At 50.9% G+C, this 18,636-nt stretch overlaps 1 protein-coding gene across 1 annotated transcript; it reads left to right on the forward strand.

The window, feature by feature from the left end:
• The first annotated feature begins 564 nt into the window (after positions 1–564).
• On the forward strand, positions 565–6,063 carry LOC130259231 (olfactory receptor 14J1-like). The gene is made up of 2 exons (XM_056503337.1): positions 565–759; positions 4,978–6,063. The coding sequence occupies exon 2, from the start codon at positions 5,001–5,003 to the stop codon at positions 5,610–5,612; it is 612 nt and encodes a 203-aa protein (XP_056359312.1). The 5' UTR covers positions 565–759; positions 4,978–5,000; the 3' UTR covers positions 5,613–6,063.
• Positions 6,064–18,636: the final 12,573 nt, after the last annotated feature.

The following is an 18,636-nucleotide window of genomic DNA, read 5'->3' on the forward strand; positions in this document are numbered from 1 at the left end:
TCTGTTTCAGGAGCCAAGCTGTCTGGGCCTGGTAATAAACCTGCCACCCAAAGTCAGTAGAAATGTTATGATCCATTTCAAAGACCTTAATGCTCATGCCTTCACCCATCAAATGATTTGTAAAACATTAGCACACATCTAATTGTGTGCTGATTGATGTTTCCTGTGCTGGTAACAGTCTTTTAAGGCCAGCCTTCAGCCTGACCTCTCTGCAGTTGCAGTTTCATAGACAGAGGTTGTTGTCTCTTCCCCCTTTCATGGACAGGCCAGTGTTCAGCCATCTCCAGGACAGCAGGGCCACCTGACCCAACATCACTGTTCCCTGGGAAGACAAAAACAATCACTCCAAATGTTCCCATTCTTCTTTCTTCCCAGGCATTTGGCCCTGCCAGTGGGGTTTGCTGCTCATTGCCACAGGAAAAGGAAACCCTTTGTGACACTGTGGGACACATGGAATCAAGGAAACCCCTGTGAACACTGTAGGGCACCATGGAAACAAACATCCATTGTGACACCACAGAACCTCACAGAACCAAGAGTCCATGGTGAAACAACAAGGCCTTGTGGAACCAAGGAGTCCAAAGAACTAAAACAGATATTGCACTGCTCTGCCTTGGGAATAGAAACCTCCATGGTGGCATCTTTACACACACTTGAGAAGGGAGTCTGTTTGTAGTGGGGAAACCCAGGAGTTTTAGATTGCTTCAAAAAGATTAAAGGAAGAGTGCAGTCAGTTCTCCAAGCAAAAGCAAGTCCCAGGTAAGTGAGGACAGACAGGATGGGGTTGGGCAGTGTGGAGCAAGGTTGTCTACACTGGATCAGATCTCAAGGCACAGCTTCTCTGAGCAGGCCAGACCTCCTGAGGAGAGACCCTGGGTCAATATAAATCACAGACTGCTGCAATCACCTCTGCTCTAAAGAGAAACAGCAATAAAACACATGCATTAAAATAAGAACACTTATTTCTAACGAGCTCTTTGAAATATTTCTCCATAACTGTAGAAAAAACTTCCTAATGAACTGCACCAGACCAGTGAGAAATCAAGGCATAGCCATGGTTTTGTCAGGACTTGCTTGATCCCAATGAGCCCCATGGTGCATTTGGTGCTGAGCCCTTGAACCTCAGGGCCTGAGAGGAGATTGCACAAACCTTTCCAGGAGTCCAAGGCAGAAAAAACCCAAAAATATCTCAAAATATTAATGGGTCCCACTGAGGTCCCTCCCCAACACAGGCTCCTCAAGGACTCCTTGGAGGAGAGAATTGCTGCCCATGATTGCCCAAAAACTGCACGGAGACTCAGAGAAGAAATGAAAGTAAAGTACCTTAAAAAACCTGAAGTACCTTAAAACATTAATGAGCCCCACTGAGTGTTGTTACTGACCAAAGCTCTCAAGAGACTTATTAAAACAGATAATTGGAGGCCATGATTGCACAAAGCTCTCAGAGACTCCAAGGCAAAAACAAAATCCAAAGTCCTTGGAAAAACATGCAGTGCCTGGGAGCATGAAGGAGCCCCCCAGGGCCATTCCTGACCAAGGCTCCCCAGGGACTGGTCCCAGCAGATCCCTGAGGCCACTGGGATGTGGGGGAGATGCTGAGGGCAGGACAAGGGGTGACAATGCCCAGCCTTGCTGGGGCTGTGCCAGGAGGCCCCAGTGGCTCAGGACAAGGTGTCTGCTCAGAGCCCTTGGTGGCACAGACCCTGCTGTGCCCCAGGGCACCAAGACGTGGCTTCTCTTTGTCCCCACCTGTCATCTCTGCCTCCAGTTCTCTGCTTTAACTGGAGCCTGAGGACATTTTCTCAGTTGTGTCCCTCAGTGGGACCCATTAAAAGTAAGAGAAACTTTGGAGTTTTAATCTGACTTGGAGTTTTTGAGAGGTTTCCTCCTCTCCCTCTCAGGGACTGATGTTCAGGGACTCAGCACAAACCCCAAAGAGGGTCATCTAAGTCCTTGTGCTGTATCTGTGCTGCTGAGCTGGGCTGGGCTCCTGGCACAGAGGCAGCTCCTGGCAAGGACAGCACTGCAGAGAAACAACTCTGCTCAGGAGCAGCTCCTGTGCACAGCCAAGCAGGGCTGGGGCACTGCCTGCAGCCACCCCAGGCGCAGCACAGAGGCACAGAGGGGTTAAACTCAGCCTGGGCTGGGAGCACAGAGCACAGCTCACTGAGGGCTCACTAGAGCAGAAATCCTCACATTGTAACAGTCACTCTCTGGCTGTGGGAAGATAAGCTGCAGTTCCTGCAGGGATCTCCTGAAGCTGGCACATCCCACAGCTTTTAGGACCTTCCAGGAGGACTCTCAGAGCTGCTGCAGTGCAGGGGATGTGGCCCTAGGGCAGGGCTGGGTTTCCCTGCTGCAGCACCCGAGGCACAGCCCCAGGCAGCTCCCTGTGTCCAGGCTCTGCTGCAGGGCTGAGCAGCCGGGACTGCAGCCAGGGGTGCTCAAGGCTGTCCTGCAGAGCAGGGTCCTGCAGCCCAGGGTGCTGTGCTGGGGCAGGGACTCTGCTGCCTGCCAGGGAAAGCTCTCAGCCAGCCCTGGGAGCTGCTCCCAGAGCTGGGGGAGAAGCTGTGGGGGCAAGGAGCGACCCTGAGCATGGCAGGTGCTGCTGCTGAGAGGTGCTGGGTGGGGCAGGGCTGCTCCCAGCTCCAGACCAGCCTGGGCACAGCTCTGGAGAACACTTTACAAAAGAAGGTAAGCCAGGGATTGCTGTAAAGATCAGGAGATTTCTTGAGAATGTTTTCAATTTCCTCCTTGGAGTAGGATGGAAAAGTTGGGGTGACGACAAAAAGATTTTTGCTTTTTATACTTTTTTCATAAATTTGTATCTCTATAATTATGTATAAATTATATAAACTATTATTACATACCTATATAAGTATAATCCATAATGAACTCTATTAAACTCTTAATTAACTCTGTTAAACTACTATTATATATTTATATCTTTAATAGTTAATTAACTCCAGTGCATTTCCTCTTAGATTTTTGAAAAAGCTGACTTTCTAAATACATTCCTGAAATAATGTATAGTTCTATTATCAGGAAGAGGACCTAAAAGAACATTTGATTTTTAACCAGAATATGAACAGTTGTAACACAACTGGGGCAAAGAAGCCCTTGGAGCTGCTCCAATGGTTTGACCCAAGGGTGTGTAACAGGGGAAACCGAATCTCCTATTGGATGTTTCTGTTAAATGTACTAATTAATCAACCTTAATAAACTGTTGGAATTGGGGCCTGGGTGTGCCCCATCCCCACTGGGACACCTGGATGCTTCCAAAAAAGGTCTGTTTTTTACTTTACCATTCTAACACTCTTGCAAGGGCATTTATCTCCTTTGATAATACACAACAAGGGGATGAGAACAGCAGAAGAGGAATTGTAATCAGAGAATCACAGAACATTCTGAGTTAAAAGGGACACACAGGATCACCAAAGTAATATTTGAACATTTACAGAGACTCGAGATCTGCAACTTTGGGTGATCTGTCTCTTTGCTGGGAGCCTCCCGAATGGGCCTTCAGCCACTCCTCAGCCCTGGGCAGCACCAGCATCCCCTTTGCAGGGCCCAGCAGGGCTCTCCTGAGCTGCCCTTGCCCACCTGCAGAAAGACCCTGCCCCAGGCAGGCCCTGCAGATAGGCAGGTTTATGTGGGGCAGGTGAGTGCACAGAGGGTGGGATGGACTCTGTGAGCCTGGCAGGGACAGGGCAGCTCTCAGGAGGGAAATGTCCAGGCCCAGGGAGATGCTCAAGGAAGGAGAGGGGGCTGAACAGAGCAATGCTGGGGGCAGGAGGGCACTGTTGGTGTGTGGGAGGTCCGTGCGCAGCTGGGTACAGGAACACTGCCCTGAGTGCCCGGCTGTCTCTCCCCTGCCCTCTCAGGCACAGCACCACAACATCTTCTCTTGTTTCTGCATTCCTCTGATATTGTCATTGTAATCTGCTGCTCTCAGGGAGGTTCTGGGATTGCAGCAACTGAGTCAGGCACTGCCCTTGGGATTCCTGCCAGGCAGGGGTGTCCATGGGAATGGGGTGTCCAAGCTACCCTGTGACCTGTGGGGCTGTGGGCAAAGCACTCTGTGGGAAAGGGGAATGAGCTGAGCCCCCTCCCTGAGATCCCATCATGGCTACATCTGGGAGGTCTCCTTGCTGTGTCCTTCCAAGCTCTGAGCTTCCCTCCTGGGTGCAAATCTGTGCCAGAGTCTCTCGGAGCCTCTCAGAGTGTCCCACGGGGAAGTGCAGAGATGCCACAGATGAGGAAATGCTGTTGTGTTTGCCAAGGGAACCTTGAGTGTCATTGGCAGAAGGGGGTGATGAGACCTTGCTCAGAGACCTTTAGAGAGGGTGAGACATTCAGGGATCCCTCTGGTCTCAGCTGGGTCTGGTTTATCCCAGGGTGACACAGGAGTGTGATTGTGCTCTGATTCTAGCCAAAGGTGCAAACCCAGAGTAGTTGGGAACAAGCCCATCCAGCCCCTCACCTTGCCCTGAGCCATGGGGAATATTCTGCCTCACATCTCTCACTGGAAAACTCTGAGTGCAGCAGAAATGCTGGAGATTTCTGTCCTCAGAGAAGTAGGAATGATGTGTGGGTAGGAAAACAAACCCTAAAACCAACTCCTGCTATACTTTAGGTTTAGGAATGCAGAAGCTACCAAGCCCTTCTGCATTAGGAGTGATTCCACTGACAAATCCTGAATATCCATCCTTGTCCCTCTGCCACAAAGCCACAAACCCAGGGTAGCAGGGCAGGGATGGCTCCTTGGGAGCGCCCATGAACAGGCCTGAATGCTCCTGGCACACTCAGAGAGAAAGACTGGACCCCAGTCAGGGACCTGGGTGAAGATTTTCCCAGAGCAGGAAAAAGGGTGGGTGAGTCACAGTGGGATAGTGTACGGAGAATGGCCTAGGTTTGGATCAAAGCAGCCTTGTCTGGATCAAAGCTGACTTGTCACTGTCCTTTCTCCATGAACAGGTCCCCATGGCCAGATACAACAAATGTCCAACAGCAGCTCCGTCAGCCACTTTCTCCTGCTGGCACTGGCAGACATGTGGCAGCTGCAGCTCCTGCACTTCTCCCTCTTCCTGGGCATCTCCCTGGCTGCCCTTCTGGGCAACGGCCTCATCATCAGTGCCGTAGCCTTCAGCCACCACGTGCACACACTCATGTTCTTCTTCCTGCTCAGCCTGGCCCTCACTGACCTGGGCTCCATCTGCACCACTGTCCCCAAAGCCGTGCACAATTCCTTCTGGGATACCGGGAACATCTCCTACTCAGGGTGTGCTGCACAGCTCTTTTTCTTTATGTTCTTTATCTCAGCAGAGTTTTCCCTCCTGACCGTCATGTGCTACGACCGCTATGTGTCCGTCTGCAAACCCCTGCACTACAGGACCCTCCTGGGCAGCAGAGCTTGTGCCCACATGGCAGCAGCTGCCTGGGCCAGTGCCTTTCTCAACGGTCTGCTGCACACAGCCAATACATTTTCCCTGCCCCTGTGCCAGGGTAATTCCCTGGGCCAGTTCTTCTGTGAAATCCCACAGGTCCTCAAGCTCTCCTGCTCCAGATCCTTTCTCAGGGAACTTGAACTCATTGCTGTTAGTGCCTGTTAGGATTCGGCTGTTTTGTGTTCATTGTTTTCTCCTATGTGCAGATCTTCAGGGCTGTGCTGACGATCCCGTCTGAACAGGGACGGTACAAAGCCTTTTCCACTTGCCTCCCTCACTTGGCTGTGGTCTCCCTGTTCCTCAGCACGACATTCTTTGCCTACCTGAAGCCCCTCTCCATGTCATCCCCATCCCTGGATCTGGCAGTGTCAGTTCTGTATTCAGTGGTGCCTCCTCTCCTGAACCCCCTCATCTACAGCCTGAGGAATCAGGAGCTCAAAGCTGCAGGGTGGAGAATGATGAATGGATGCTTTCAGGAACATTAAACTGCTGGCCAATTTCTGAAAATCACTTGTAAAAAAAGTTAGCTTTGATATTTCTCCTTGGTTTGGTTGTGGGGTTATTTTTCCTTTGTTTTATGTTTTACCATATTGTTCAATAAAAAAGCCAGAGTGTGTTCCATTTCTCATTTTGTTTCTCTCCATTGTCCCTGTGGCCACAGACTGTGTCAGTGAGGGGCTGCACATTTGGTGGCTTTAAACAAATTAAAGGATTTCCCAGCAGTGTTTTCTCCAGCGATGTTCCTTTTATTCCCTTCTCTGGAGCTACAGCAGCAATGTCTGTGTGCAGAGCTGGGGCAGATCAGTGCTGGCACAGCAGCTGTGCCCACCAGCAGCAGCACTTGGTGTTGCCAGTGGTGTTCCTGTGCCACTGTTATGCTGCCCTCCTGCCCCTCGTGTTGCTGCAGGGCCTGAGTGCTCTCGGGGCCGTGCACAGCCCTGGGGGTGGCAGTGCCGGGGCTGCAGCAGGGACAGGCCATGGGCACTGCTGGGGCAGTGCTGACGCCTCAGGGCAGGGCCTGTGGCCTCCTGGCTTCTTGCCCAGACTCTCTCCAGAACACTTGGCCAGGCCAATGCAGAGCAGAGAAAAACCCTGTGAGCAGCCCCAGGCTGGCCGTGGGCAGGCTGGGGGCAAACAGCATGGCTGGTGCTCTGCAAGGTCCCTGCAAGGGGGACAGCCTGGCAAAGAGCAGCAGGCCAGGGGCTGGTTCATCCCCGCTGCTCTGGACACACCAGGGCAGCGTCCCAGAGCGTCCTCATGCACCCACCAACAACATCCCCCCTCTGCAGCCCTGGCCTCTCCCCCAGCTCACACAGGTGCCACATCCTTGCAGGCACAGACATGGCAGCACTGGCTCAGGAGCCCCTGTTTGCATTGCACACCACAGGCGTCAGCACCTCCATTGTGCTGCTGTGGGGAGATGGAGCTGAGTGAGCACAAATGCCATTAGCGCCTGGGGCCAGCAAGGGCTGGGGGACAGGAGGGAAACCACAGGTTTGTCCTGGCCTCTGTAGTCATCTAGAAAGTTTGTTCCCATGAGCTGTGAGTTTCCTGTCCCACTGCAGATGTTGTTGCTGAGAGCCAGGGCTGCCTGGCAGCCACCCCCAAAATGCCCTGAGCATTTCCTTTGCTTCACCTTTGCTTCACTTTTGCTCTTTCCTTATCCAGATTTCTTCTTTTAGCCAATCCCTCTCCTCTCCCTTTCAAACAGTCCATCCTTGTTTTCCTTTTCCTCTCTGGCCCCACTCCCTGTTTTAGTTCCTGAGCTGGCACCATGGGAACATCCCTTGGGGAGCAGGATCATCCTACAAGTGCTTCAGAATTTTCTGCAGGGTCCTGCAGTGCCTCATGCTGCTCCCTTGCCAGAGGCACCACAGGCCAGGGGTGCACACCTGGGCTGGTGTGTCTGGGTGTGGGGCTCCCTGTTCTGGGCAATGAGGAGGGGCTGGAGAGGCTCTTTGGGACTGACAGGATGGGCTTTGGGGCTGTGTGGAGAAGCTGAGGGATCTGGGCTGCGGGACCTTCTGAAAAGGAGGCCCAGGGCTCATTGTGCAAGTGATCCAGGGGTGGTTTCAGAGAATCACAGAATTAGCCAGGCTGGAAAAGACGTTGGAGATCATCAAGTTCAACCCTTGCCCTGACACTTCCTTGTCTCCCCTGAGCCTCCTCTTCTCCAGGATAAACATCCCTATCTCCCTCAGCCACTCCTCACAGGATTCATGTTCCATAACCCTCACCAGCATTGTTGCCCTTCTCTGGACACACTCTGGCACCTCCATGTCTGTCTTAAATTGTGGAGGCCCAGAATGGAATGAGGACTCAAGGTCCAACCTCAGCCATGCTGAACAGAGGGGAAGAATCACTGCCCTGCTGCTGCTGGCCACACCATTCCTGATCCAGGCCAGGAGCCATTGGCCTTCTTGGCCACCTGGGCACACCTCTGGCTCCTATCCAACCTGCTGTCCATCAGTGCCCCCAGGTCCCTTTCTGTCTGGCTGCTGTCCAGCCACTCTGTCCCCAGCCTGTAGCACAGCAGGGGCTGTTATGGCCAAAGTTCATGACCTGGCACTTGGTCTTGTTAAACCGCGCCTTGCTGGATTTGGGCCCTGGATCCAGCCCATCCAGGTCCCTCTGCAGAGCCCACCCACCCTCCAGGAGATCCACACTCGCACCCAGCTTGGTGTCACCATGGTTCCATGAGGCCTCCCAGTGTCACAATGTCCCTTTTTTTTCCCTGGGGCCCCTTGATGTCAAAAAGTCGTTTGGATACTTAGGCCTTGCTGTGTCACAATGGCACTTTGATCCCCTAAGGCCCTGCAGTGTCACAATGGATCCTTGGTTTCATGAGGTCTCACAGTGCAGCAATGCTCTCCTTGGTCCCACAGTGTTACAATGGCCTCTTGGTCCCAAGGGGCACCACGGTGTCAAACATGTTTCCTTCATTTCCTGGGTCCCTGGGTAGCAGCACTGACCCCTTGGTTCCATGGGCCCAGCTGTGTCACAATGGCTCCATCATTACACAAGGTCCTGCTCTGTCACAATGCTCTGCATGGTCCCACAAGGCCCTGCAGTGTCACAGTGGCCTCTTTGCTCCATGAGGGCTCCGAGTGCCACCATGAATTCCTTGGTGCTGCAGTGTCACAATGGAGCCCTGGTTACACAAGATCCTGCAGTGTCACGAGGGACCTTTGGTTCCATGGGGCACTACAGTGTCAATATTGTTCCCTTAGAGGGAACATTATTGTTCCAAGAGTCCTTGCAATGGAACAATGGCCCCTTGATTCCATTAAGCCCCAGGATCTCACAAGGCTCTCCTTGGTTCCGCAGTGGCACAATGGCCCCTTGGTTCCACCAGCCCCTGCAGTGTCACTGTGGCCTCTGAGCTTCCACGAGGACCCAGGCGGTCACAATGGACTCCTTGCTTCTGTGTAGCCCCACAGTGTCACAGTGGCCCCTTGCTTCCTCAGGACCCTACAGTGTCACAATCATCACAGAATCAACCAGGCTGGAAAAAAACTTGGAGAGCATCAATTCCAACCTGTGACCCAACACCACCTTGTCACCCAGACCATGGCACTCAGTGCCAAATCCAGTCTTTCCTGAAACAGGAAAACTGTCCCTTCCAGGGACAGTGACTCACCCACCTCCCTGGGCAGCCCATTCAAATCCCCAGTCAGCCTTTTTGTGAGAATATTTCCTAATGTCCAGCCTAAATGTCCCCTGGTCCATTCCCTTAGAAAAGAGCCCGACTTCTCACCTGGCTGCACCCTCCTGTCAGGGAGTTGCAGAGAGTGATGATATCTCCCCTGAGCCTCTTCTTCTCCAGGATGAACAATCCCAGCTCCCTCAACTGCTCCACACAGGACTTGTATTCCAGACCCCTCACCAGCCTTGTTGCCCTTCTCTGGACATGTTCCAGCCCCTCCATGTCCTTCCGAAATTGGGGCCCCAGAACTGGACACAGCACTCAAAGTGCAGCCTCACCAGTGCCGAGTACAGAGGAAGAATCACAGCCCTGGTCCTCTTGGCCACACCATTCCTGAAACAGAAAAGTCTGAGGGGTTGGATGAGGGAAATGCAGGAAAGGAGGTAGGGACAAAGTGTTATTGATGTCAGGCATGAAAGATCTTGATTTTCATATCCATTCAGACTACACTACTGGGAGTCAATATCATTTGGATATTGCTTATATCCTTCTATAAACAGGAAAAGACAAGAATACAAAAATTTTCTCTTCATTGTTTCCAATAAAGTATATTCACTTGGAATACACATCTGAAATCTGTCTAATTAAACACAGAAGAATTGAAAACTAAAATTATTCCCAGAGGTGTTTCTTGTTTGGGTGTTTTGAAGAAATGTTTACAAGTCTTTGCTACTGAATTCCTGAACTGATGATCTCAAGGAAGAAGAGGCCTCTGGAACAGTAAAATTTGTCAGCATCCTCCAAGGCACTGTGGATCCATCCTCATCAGAGCAGGAAAGATCAGAAATGGGCACAACTTTGTGGGTGCTCCAGTCTTGGGTCGGGCCCTTGGCCTGGAGCAGGAGCAGCTCTGGAGGTCCTCAAAGACTGGGGCTGTTGTGCTGGCCTGGGGAGATGGGATGGCAGCAGGGGCTGCAGAGCTCTCAGGAGCTCAGGGAGAGGGGAGCAGGGCACACAGGGAGCCTCCTTTTGCATTGGCCAAGCTCCTTGCCCATGGCTGGGGCTGAGTCCTCTCTGAGCTCCAGCTGCTGCTGTGCCCTTGCCAGGGGCTGAGGCCATGGGGCCACTGCCCAGAGCCCCCTGCCCTGAGCAGAGCTGTGTGTCCAGAGCTGGCTGGGCTGTGCTGGGGAGAGGCCCTTGGTACTGCACAGAGCTCAGGGCAGCTGGCACAGCTTGCAGGGAGCTGGGCTAGCCTGAGAGAGCCTTCCAGAGAAAGCAGCAGTGTCCATCTCAGCCTGGCTGAGTGTGCAGGGGCAGGACTCAGCCCAGGCCTTGTGGGGCAGGGCCAGCACCTGTGGAAGGCATTGGAAACAGGCAAATGGCCGAGAGAGGAGGCTGCTCTGTGCCCTTGGTGGCATGCACAGAGCAGGGAGAGGGCCCAGGACATTTGTCACCGCCAGCCTCTGTCCCCAGCCCTTGCCAGCCATAGCTGCTTAGCCCACGTTTGCCCTGGGCTGAGTTTGGCTGTGGCCCAGCTCCATCCTCCTGCGGGGCTCAGGGCCTGTTCCCGGCCATGGCCAGCCCTGCCTGGCCTCTCTGCTGGCCCAGAGCCTGGCAGAGCCCGGGGCAGGGCTGTCAGTGCAGGCCCACAGGTGCCACGGGCTGTGCAGGAGCTGGCAGAGTCTGCCCAGCAGAGAGGCCGTGGGGCACAGAGCGTCAGGGCTGCTGTGGGCACCACGGCTGCACCTCCTGCTCCAGAGGAGATGTGACAGATGTGAGCTGGGACAAATAATTTTTGCTGAATTCTTTGTTGTGTTTGCTTATACAGGTGACCTGCATCCATACGTAGAAGAGGTATTTAGTGTCAGATAACACTGGTAGAGTGACAAGAATAGTATTATTTATCTGAACAAATTATTTCATGCATAATCTACAATGAGAAAAATAAAGACACATATGATCAGAAGAGCATCTGGGTTTTTCAGAAGATGAGAGATTCATTGATGTTCCAATAGTAAAATCTGTTCAAATACTTAGCTCATTGCTTCCTTGAGGTTAGAGGTGACCACCAGAGGACACAGACAGCCAGAGCTCTATATCCTTGCAGCTTTTGTCTGGGACAACCCTTGCATATAAGGAAGTTTTCAGGAGGCGCATCAATTTTGGTTGTGGAAAAATTGATGTTTCTTTTCCAAAGGAAAGATAGCATGGGGCCCCCAGTTCTCCAGAGGCTAATGAGAGATAGCCATCGACATGTGAGGATCAGCTGGACCTGTCATGTGGCTTCTGGGAAGCAAAAGAGCCAGATCTGTTCCATCTCTCTTTTGGTTCCATGAGGCCCTGTAGTGTCACAATGTTCTCCTTGCTTCTGCAGTGTCACAATGGCCCTTTGCTTCCAAGAGGTCCTGCAGGTTCACAAAGGCCCTTTGGTTCCCTTTGGCACCACAGTGTCACAATGGTCTCCATGATTCCATGGTGCCTTGCAATGCCACAATGGTCTCCATGGATCCATGGCGCTCTGCAGGATTACAACGGCCCTTTGTCTGCATGAGGCCCTGTCCAAGTTTGGACAAACTTAGGGGAAAAAATCCCCAGAAGAGCTCCCCAGGAAATAAACCCCCAATTCTTTATCCCACTGGACTTAAGAAAAAAATATTTCACTCAGGGGGAAAAGTGGAAAAAACCTATTTATTAACACATACAAGAGAAACACTTCCCAGCACAGACCCAGATGACAAAAAAAGTTTTCACCGAGAGAGAGAGAGAAACTTGGACGCTTTGATCTTCACTAGAAGGGCGAAACGCTTCCCTGGCCGGTGTCCAGAGGCAGGCTGCAGGGTCCCTCCGGAGCTGGTGCTGATCCTCGGGAGGTGAGGGGGAGAAGGGAGAGGGGGAGAGAGAGAAAGAAAAAAACAGCCGGAATAGCCAGCAAGCCTTAAACAGCAGCGAGCTAAACCAAATAATTCAAGCAATATAAAGCCAAAAAATCAAGCAAAAAACAGCTAATTAACAAACCAGGCCACGAGCCACCACCACAGCAGCGATAGCCACAAGCAGCAGCAGCCAGAGCCAAGCGAGCAACCGCGCCCCCACCCGAGCCCCCCCCACCCCAAGCAAAGCCCTTAAGCCAAGCCCGCGGCAAACCAAGGCCAGTCCGCAGAGCCGAGCCCAGGCGGCCCCTCCCCTGGGAGCAGACAGCTTCATGGCCAAGGAGGGGCAGGGTGAGGAGTCAGTCAAAACATCAACCCAGGACATTCCACCCCTTATCCCATATCGTGATCATTGACCCACGATTGGGATATACACTCATTAAACACAATATGAACACTTCCTCTGACTTGCTCAGACCTTCAACATTTACATATTCCTTCTGTCTCATCCCACAGTCAGATCTCCCTGAGGTACACAACGGGTTGTTCCATCTTTCTGCATTATCCACCAAGTACATCCAGGTCCTTGAGCAAAGGCAATCCCCCGAATGGGTTTTCCTGTACTCGAGGCAGGATTAATCCATACTGTCTTCCCTAGCAATCCTCTGACATGGGCCACTGGGACTTTGTCTCCATCTACTGTATTAAGGCACTTAGATTGGGCAGGACCTGCTCGGTTGGTGGAACCTCGAGTGTTGACTAACCAAGTGGCCTTTGCCAAATGCTGCTCCCAATTCTTAAAGGATCCCCCACCCAATGCCTTTAAGGTGGTCTTTAACAATCCATTGTACCTCTCCACTTTACCTGCAGCTGGTGCATGGTAAGGGATGTGGTACACCCACTCAATACCGTGTTCCCTAGCCCAGGTGTTGACAAGGTTATTCTTAAAATGAGTCCCATTGTCTGACTCGATCCTCTCAGGAGTACCATGCCTCCAAAGGACCTGTTTTTCCAGGCCCAGGATGGTGTTGCGGGCAGTGGCGTGAGATACAGGGTAAGTCTCCAACCATCCGGTGGTGGCTTCCACCATGGTCAGCACATAACGTTTGCCCTGGCGGGTCTGAGGCAGTGCGATGTAATCAATCTGCCAAACCTCCCCATACCTGTACTTGGACCACCGTCCTCCATACCAGAGGGGCTTCACCCACTTGGCCTGCTTGATGGCAGCGCAAGTGTCACAATCATGAATAACTTGAGTAATGCTGTCCATGGCAAGATCCACCCCTCGGTCTCGTGCCCACTTTTAGGTGGCATCCCTCCCATGATGGCCTGAGGCATCATGGGCCCATCGAGCCAGGAACAACTCTCCCTTATGTTTCCAATCTAAATCTATTTCCAACCCCCCTATTCTTGCTGCTTGATCTACTTGATGGTTATTTCGCTGTTCTTCATTAGCTCTACTTCTGGGGACATGGGCGTCCACATGGCGAACCTTCACGGGTAGCTTGTCTAACCGAGTAGCTATGTCTTTCCACTCTTCTGCAGCCCAGATTGGTCTTCCTCTGCGCTGCCAGTTCGTCTCCTTCCATCTCTGCAGCCATCCCCACAAAGCGTTGGCTACCATCCAGGAATCAGTGTAAAGATAGAGCTTTGGCCACCTTTCTCTTTCGGCAATATATTCAAAGCCAGTTGGACAGCTTTGAGTTCAGCGAATTGACTAGACCCTCCTTCTCCTTCAGTAGCCTCTGCAACCCGTCGTGTAGGGCTCCATACAGCTGCTTTCCATTTCCGATTTGTCCCTACAATGCGACAGGAACCGTCGGTGAACAGGGCATAACGGATTTCCTCTGCCGGTAGCTGGTTGTAAGGTGGTGCTTCTTCAGCCCGGGTCACCGGTTCTTGTTCCTCGTCTGTCACACCAAAACTTTCTCCCTCTGGCCAGTTGGTAATTATTTCTAAGATCCCTGGGCGATTTAATTTCCCGATCCGGGCGCGCTGCGTAATGAGGGCAATTCACTTGCTCCATGTGGCACTGGTGGCATGGTGGATGGAGGGAACCTTCCCACTGAACATCCACCCCAGCACTGGCAACCGGGGTGCCAGAAAGAGTTGTGCTTCTGTGCCAATCACCTCTGAAGCAGCTTGGACTCCCTCACAAGCAGCCAGGATTTCCTTTTCTGTCGGGGTATAATTACCTTCAGACCCTCTGTAACTTCTGCTCCAGAATCCCAGGGGTCGGCCTCGGGTCTCACCTGACACCTTCTGCCACAGACTCCAAGACAGACCGTGGTTTCCAGCTGCAGAGTACAGCACATTCTTCACATCTGGCCCCGTCCTGACGGGGCCAAGAGCTACTGCATGGGCGATCTCTTGTTTAATCTGGATGAAGGCTTGTTGTTGTTCTGGGCCCCAATGAAAATCATTCTTCTTCCGAGTAACCTGGTAAAGAGGGCTCACAATCTGACTGTACTCGGGGATGTGCATTCTCCAAAAGCCTATAGCACCCAAGAAAGCTTGTGTCTCCTTCTTGTTAGTAGGTGGAGACATAGCTGTGATTTTATTAATAACGTCAGTAGGAATCTGACGTCTTCCATCTTGCCACTTCACTCCTAGGAACTGGATCTCACGAGCAGGTCCCTTAACTTTATTCTTCTTGATGGCAAAACCGGCTTCCAGGAGAATTCGGATAATTTCCTCTCCTTTCTCAAACACTTCTTCTGCTGTGTTTCCCCACACAATGATGTCATCGATGTACTGCAAATGTTCTGGAGCCTCACCTTTTTGCAGTGCAGCCTGGATCAGCCCATGGCAGATGGTGGGACTGTGCTTCCACCCCTGGGGCAGTCGGTTCCAGGTGTACTGCACGCCCCTCCAGGTGAAAGCAAACTGCGGCCTGCATTCTGCTGCCAAAGGAATGGAGAAAAACGCATTGGCAATGTCAATGGTGGCATACCACCTTGCTGCCTTGGACTCCAGCTCGTACTGGAGCTCCAGCATGTCCGGCACGGCAGCGCTCAATGGTGGGGTGACTTCATTCAATGCACGGTAGTCCACAGTCAATCTCCATTCTCCGTCAGACTTGCGCACAGGCCAGATGGGGCTGTTGAAGGGTGAGTGGGTTTTGCTCACCACCCCTTGGTGCTCCAGCTCCCGGATCATCTTATGGATCGGGATCACAGCATCCCGAGTTGTCCTATATTGCCGGCGATGTACTATCGAAGTGGCAATCGGTACCCTCTGCTCATCTACCCTCAGGAGTCCCACGGCAATTGGATTCTCACATAGTCCGGGCAGGGTGTTCAATTGCCGGATTCTCTCCGCCATCACAGCTGCTATCCCAAATGCCCACTTGAAGCCTTTTGGGTCCTTAAAATATCCGCTTCGAAGGAAATCTATTCCCAAAATACACGGGGCCTCTGGGCCAGTCACAATCGGGTATCTCTTCCACTCTCTTCCGGTTAGACTCACTTCCGCTTCCACTATGGTAAAGTCCTGTGATCCACCTGTTACACCAGCAATAGAAACGGTCTCTTCTCCGATACATCCTGATGGAAATATAGCACACTGTGCTCCAGTGTCCACTAAAGCTTCAAAAAACATACTGATATCAATACAGGCAAATTAAAAACAAGATGTTATTAAAGTTTTTTCTACTTTCTCTTTCCCGTACAGGCCACCAAATAAGAAATGTCCTAGTTTGGACAAACTTAGGGGAAAAACCCCCAGAAGAGCTCCCCAGGAAATAAACCCCCAATTCTTTATCCCACTGGACTTAAGAAAAAAATATTTCACTCAGGGGGAAAAGTGGAAAAAACCTATTTATTAACACATACAAGAGAAACACTTCCCAGCACAGATCCAGATGACAAAAAAATTTTCACCGAGAGAGAAAGAGAGACGTGGACGATTCGATCTTCACCAGAAGGACGAGATGCTTCTCTGGCCGGTGTCCAGAGGCAGGCCGCAGGGTTCCTCCAGAGCGAGCTGGTGCTGATCCTCGGGAGGTGAGGGGGGGGGGAAGGGAGAGGGAGAGAGAGAGAGAGAGAAAGGAAAGAAAAAACAGGCAGCAAGCCTTAAACAACAGCGAGCTAAAACAAATAATTCAAGCAATATAAAGCCAAAAAATCAAGCAAAACAAAAAAAAAACCCAGCTAACTAACAAACCAGGCAACAAACTACTACCACAGCAGCGAAAAGCCACAAGCAGCAGCAGCCAGAGCCAAGCGAGCCACGGCAAGAAGAAAAAAAACCAAGGCCAGTCCACAGAGCCGAGACCAGGCGGCCCCTCCCCCGGGAGCAGACAGCTTCATGGCCAAGGGGGAGGCAGAGTGAGGAGTCAGTCAAAACACCAACCCAGGACACAGACAAAATTCACAAAGTTCACCTGCATTTCCCCTTCTTAGATTCTTTTTGTCATCTACTCTGGGAGGTCCAGCTTGGTCTAGTGCTTACCATGAACAGATTGTGCTCTTGATTTATACCAGTGCAAGAGATGTAGAATGATCTAAACTGAACACAGAAACAAACTACATCTGTCAGCCCATTTTCATGGTCTAGGTCACGTTCCAGGTGTCCGTGGAGATGTGGGAATGATTATCACACAACTCTCCATTTCTGGCTGCAGGCTCTGGAGATTCTTTCTCTGAGTTCAGTCAGGGTTGCATTCCCTAACAATTCCTGGTACCACCTTTTGTTTTCCAAGCTTGGAACAATCACAATGGAAACCTTACCAATAGCACAACTCCCTAGTCCACATGGAAAAAAAAGGATGATTTGTCAAGCTCTCCAAACATTTGTCCTGTTTTGCTGCAGAACTCGCGCTGCACAAACAGTGTGGAAAGCCAAGAGAAGCTGCAGTTAGTGGCACAACTTGTGACAGAAGCTCGACCTCGCTCTCCATGCAAGGCTCTTGAAAAGAGCAGACAGGACTGTGCAGAAGATTCTGGAAAACTGAAACAGCTTTCCAGAAGTGAAATGAAAATGGAAAAACACAATCCAAGATGTTTTCCTATGTTTATTTCTATGCTGCCCTTTTCTAGTGTTTTAGTGTTGCACTGCTTCTCCATGCCATTAATCCCAAATGGATCTCACCTCTAAGATCGATGATGTTATAAATGAGCGCAATGGGCCATATAAGATCAAATAACAATTTAAAGATTTATTGGTTACAGAAAGCAAAAGCAAATTCAGCGCGCTGGACAGCAGGGGAGTCTCCACTCCACCACCTGCTGCGCCCACCCCCCCTTAGTCTGTTCCTTTTAAGCTGTTAGGTTTTTGGGTGACGTGCTCCTCCTTTAGTAATTCTGCGCATGCTCCTCCAGTTGCTAGGGGGTCTTTTTCTGCCTTCTGGTGGTCGGGGGATGAGGGCGAGTAGTCTTCCTCAGCCACTGACTCCTTTCTTGGCACTTAAAACAATATGTAATTATGCAAGCAAAGCAAAACACATTCTGGCTTTTTACTTTAAGGCCTATCAAGCAAAGCAAAGCTATTAACAAGTTCTAGCGATATCTTTTTCAAGGTCTGTCTGTCAGAGGATCAAAGCAGAACAACCCCCATTCTGACCTCACAAATCTTGGTGATATTCCTCCAAGGTCTAAAGTCTGTCAGGCGAACAAAAGGCCTTTTATTTATTACAAGTCCCCCCTTTTTCTATATTATTACTTTTGTTCGCTAAATCTTTGTAATTCCCTCTTACTTAACTCCAGGTAATCTTTTTCCTCTTCCCCATTTAAGGCTTCATATTTTGCTCGTATTAACATGAGGTGAGCGGCTTCTAACCTGCTTTTTACAATGCTAATTATTTTGTTGAAAATACAGGGGCCGAAAGCAAGCCCTAAAATTATTAAAATCACTGGTGCAGCTATGCTTGACAAGAGGGTCGTTAGCCAGGGTGAATATTTAAACCAAGACTCATACCAATTTTGCTGGGCCTCCTTTTCTCTCTTACGCTGCTCCAGTTGTTTTCGGAGCTCAGCCATGGTGTCAGTTACTATCCCAGTGTGGTCTGCATAGGTGCAACACTCCTCTCGCAAAGCCACACACAGTCCCCCTTGCTGTAAAAACAACAGGTCTAATCCCCGTCTATTCTGCAATACAACTTCTGAAAGAGATCTTACTGATTTTACGAGACCGTCTATTGCCTTCTCTATTTTACTTAAATCTTCATCTACTGAAATTCTAAGATCCTTAAATCCTTGCTGTTGGTTCACTAAGGAAGCCACTCCTGTTCCCACCCCAGCACTTCCTATACTTAGCAATATAGCAACTGTGAGGGCTGTAAACGGTTCTCGTTTCTCTAAGTGGTGTTTTGGGGTGAATTGATGAGCATACACATAGTCTTTTGGGTGGTACACAATCCGGGGGACTACCATGACCTGAATGCAGTATTCGGATGTTTCATTGAAATTAGATATTGATATACACGGGGTTACCCCTAATGTGTTACAAACCCACTTGGTGTTTGCAGCAGGGATCAACCACTGGGCCGGTTTGCAGGAGTCGGTTACAGTAATTTTTACCCCGCAAAGGTGGTCTTTATCCCGAGGTATGTTGCCTATACACCTCCCCTTCCCAGTTACCTGAGCCACCGATACCCCTGGGGTGCTTTCTTTTCCCCTTTTCTAAAGGCACAAGGAAGGATTGGTCCCGTTTATTCTTCTAGACTTTGCTACAG

The sequence above is a fragment of the Oenanthe melanoleuca genome, chromosome 14 (genome assembly GCF_029582105.1).
Source record: "Oenanthe melanoleuca isolate GR-GAL-2019-014 chromosome 14, OMel1.0, whole genome shotgun sequence".
NCBI classification, from domain to species: Eukaryota; Metazoa; Chordata; class Aves; order Passeriformes; family Muscicapidae; genus Oenanthe; species Oenanthe melanoleuca.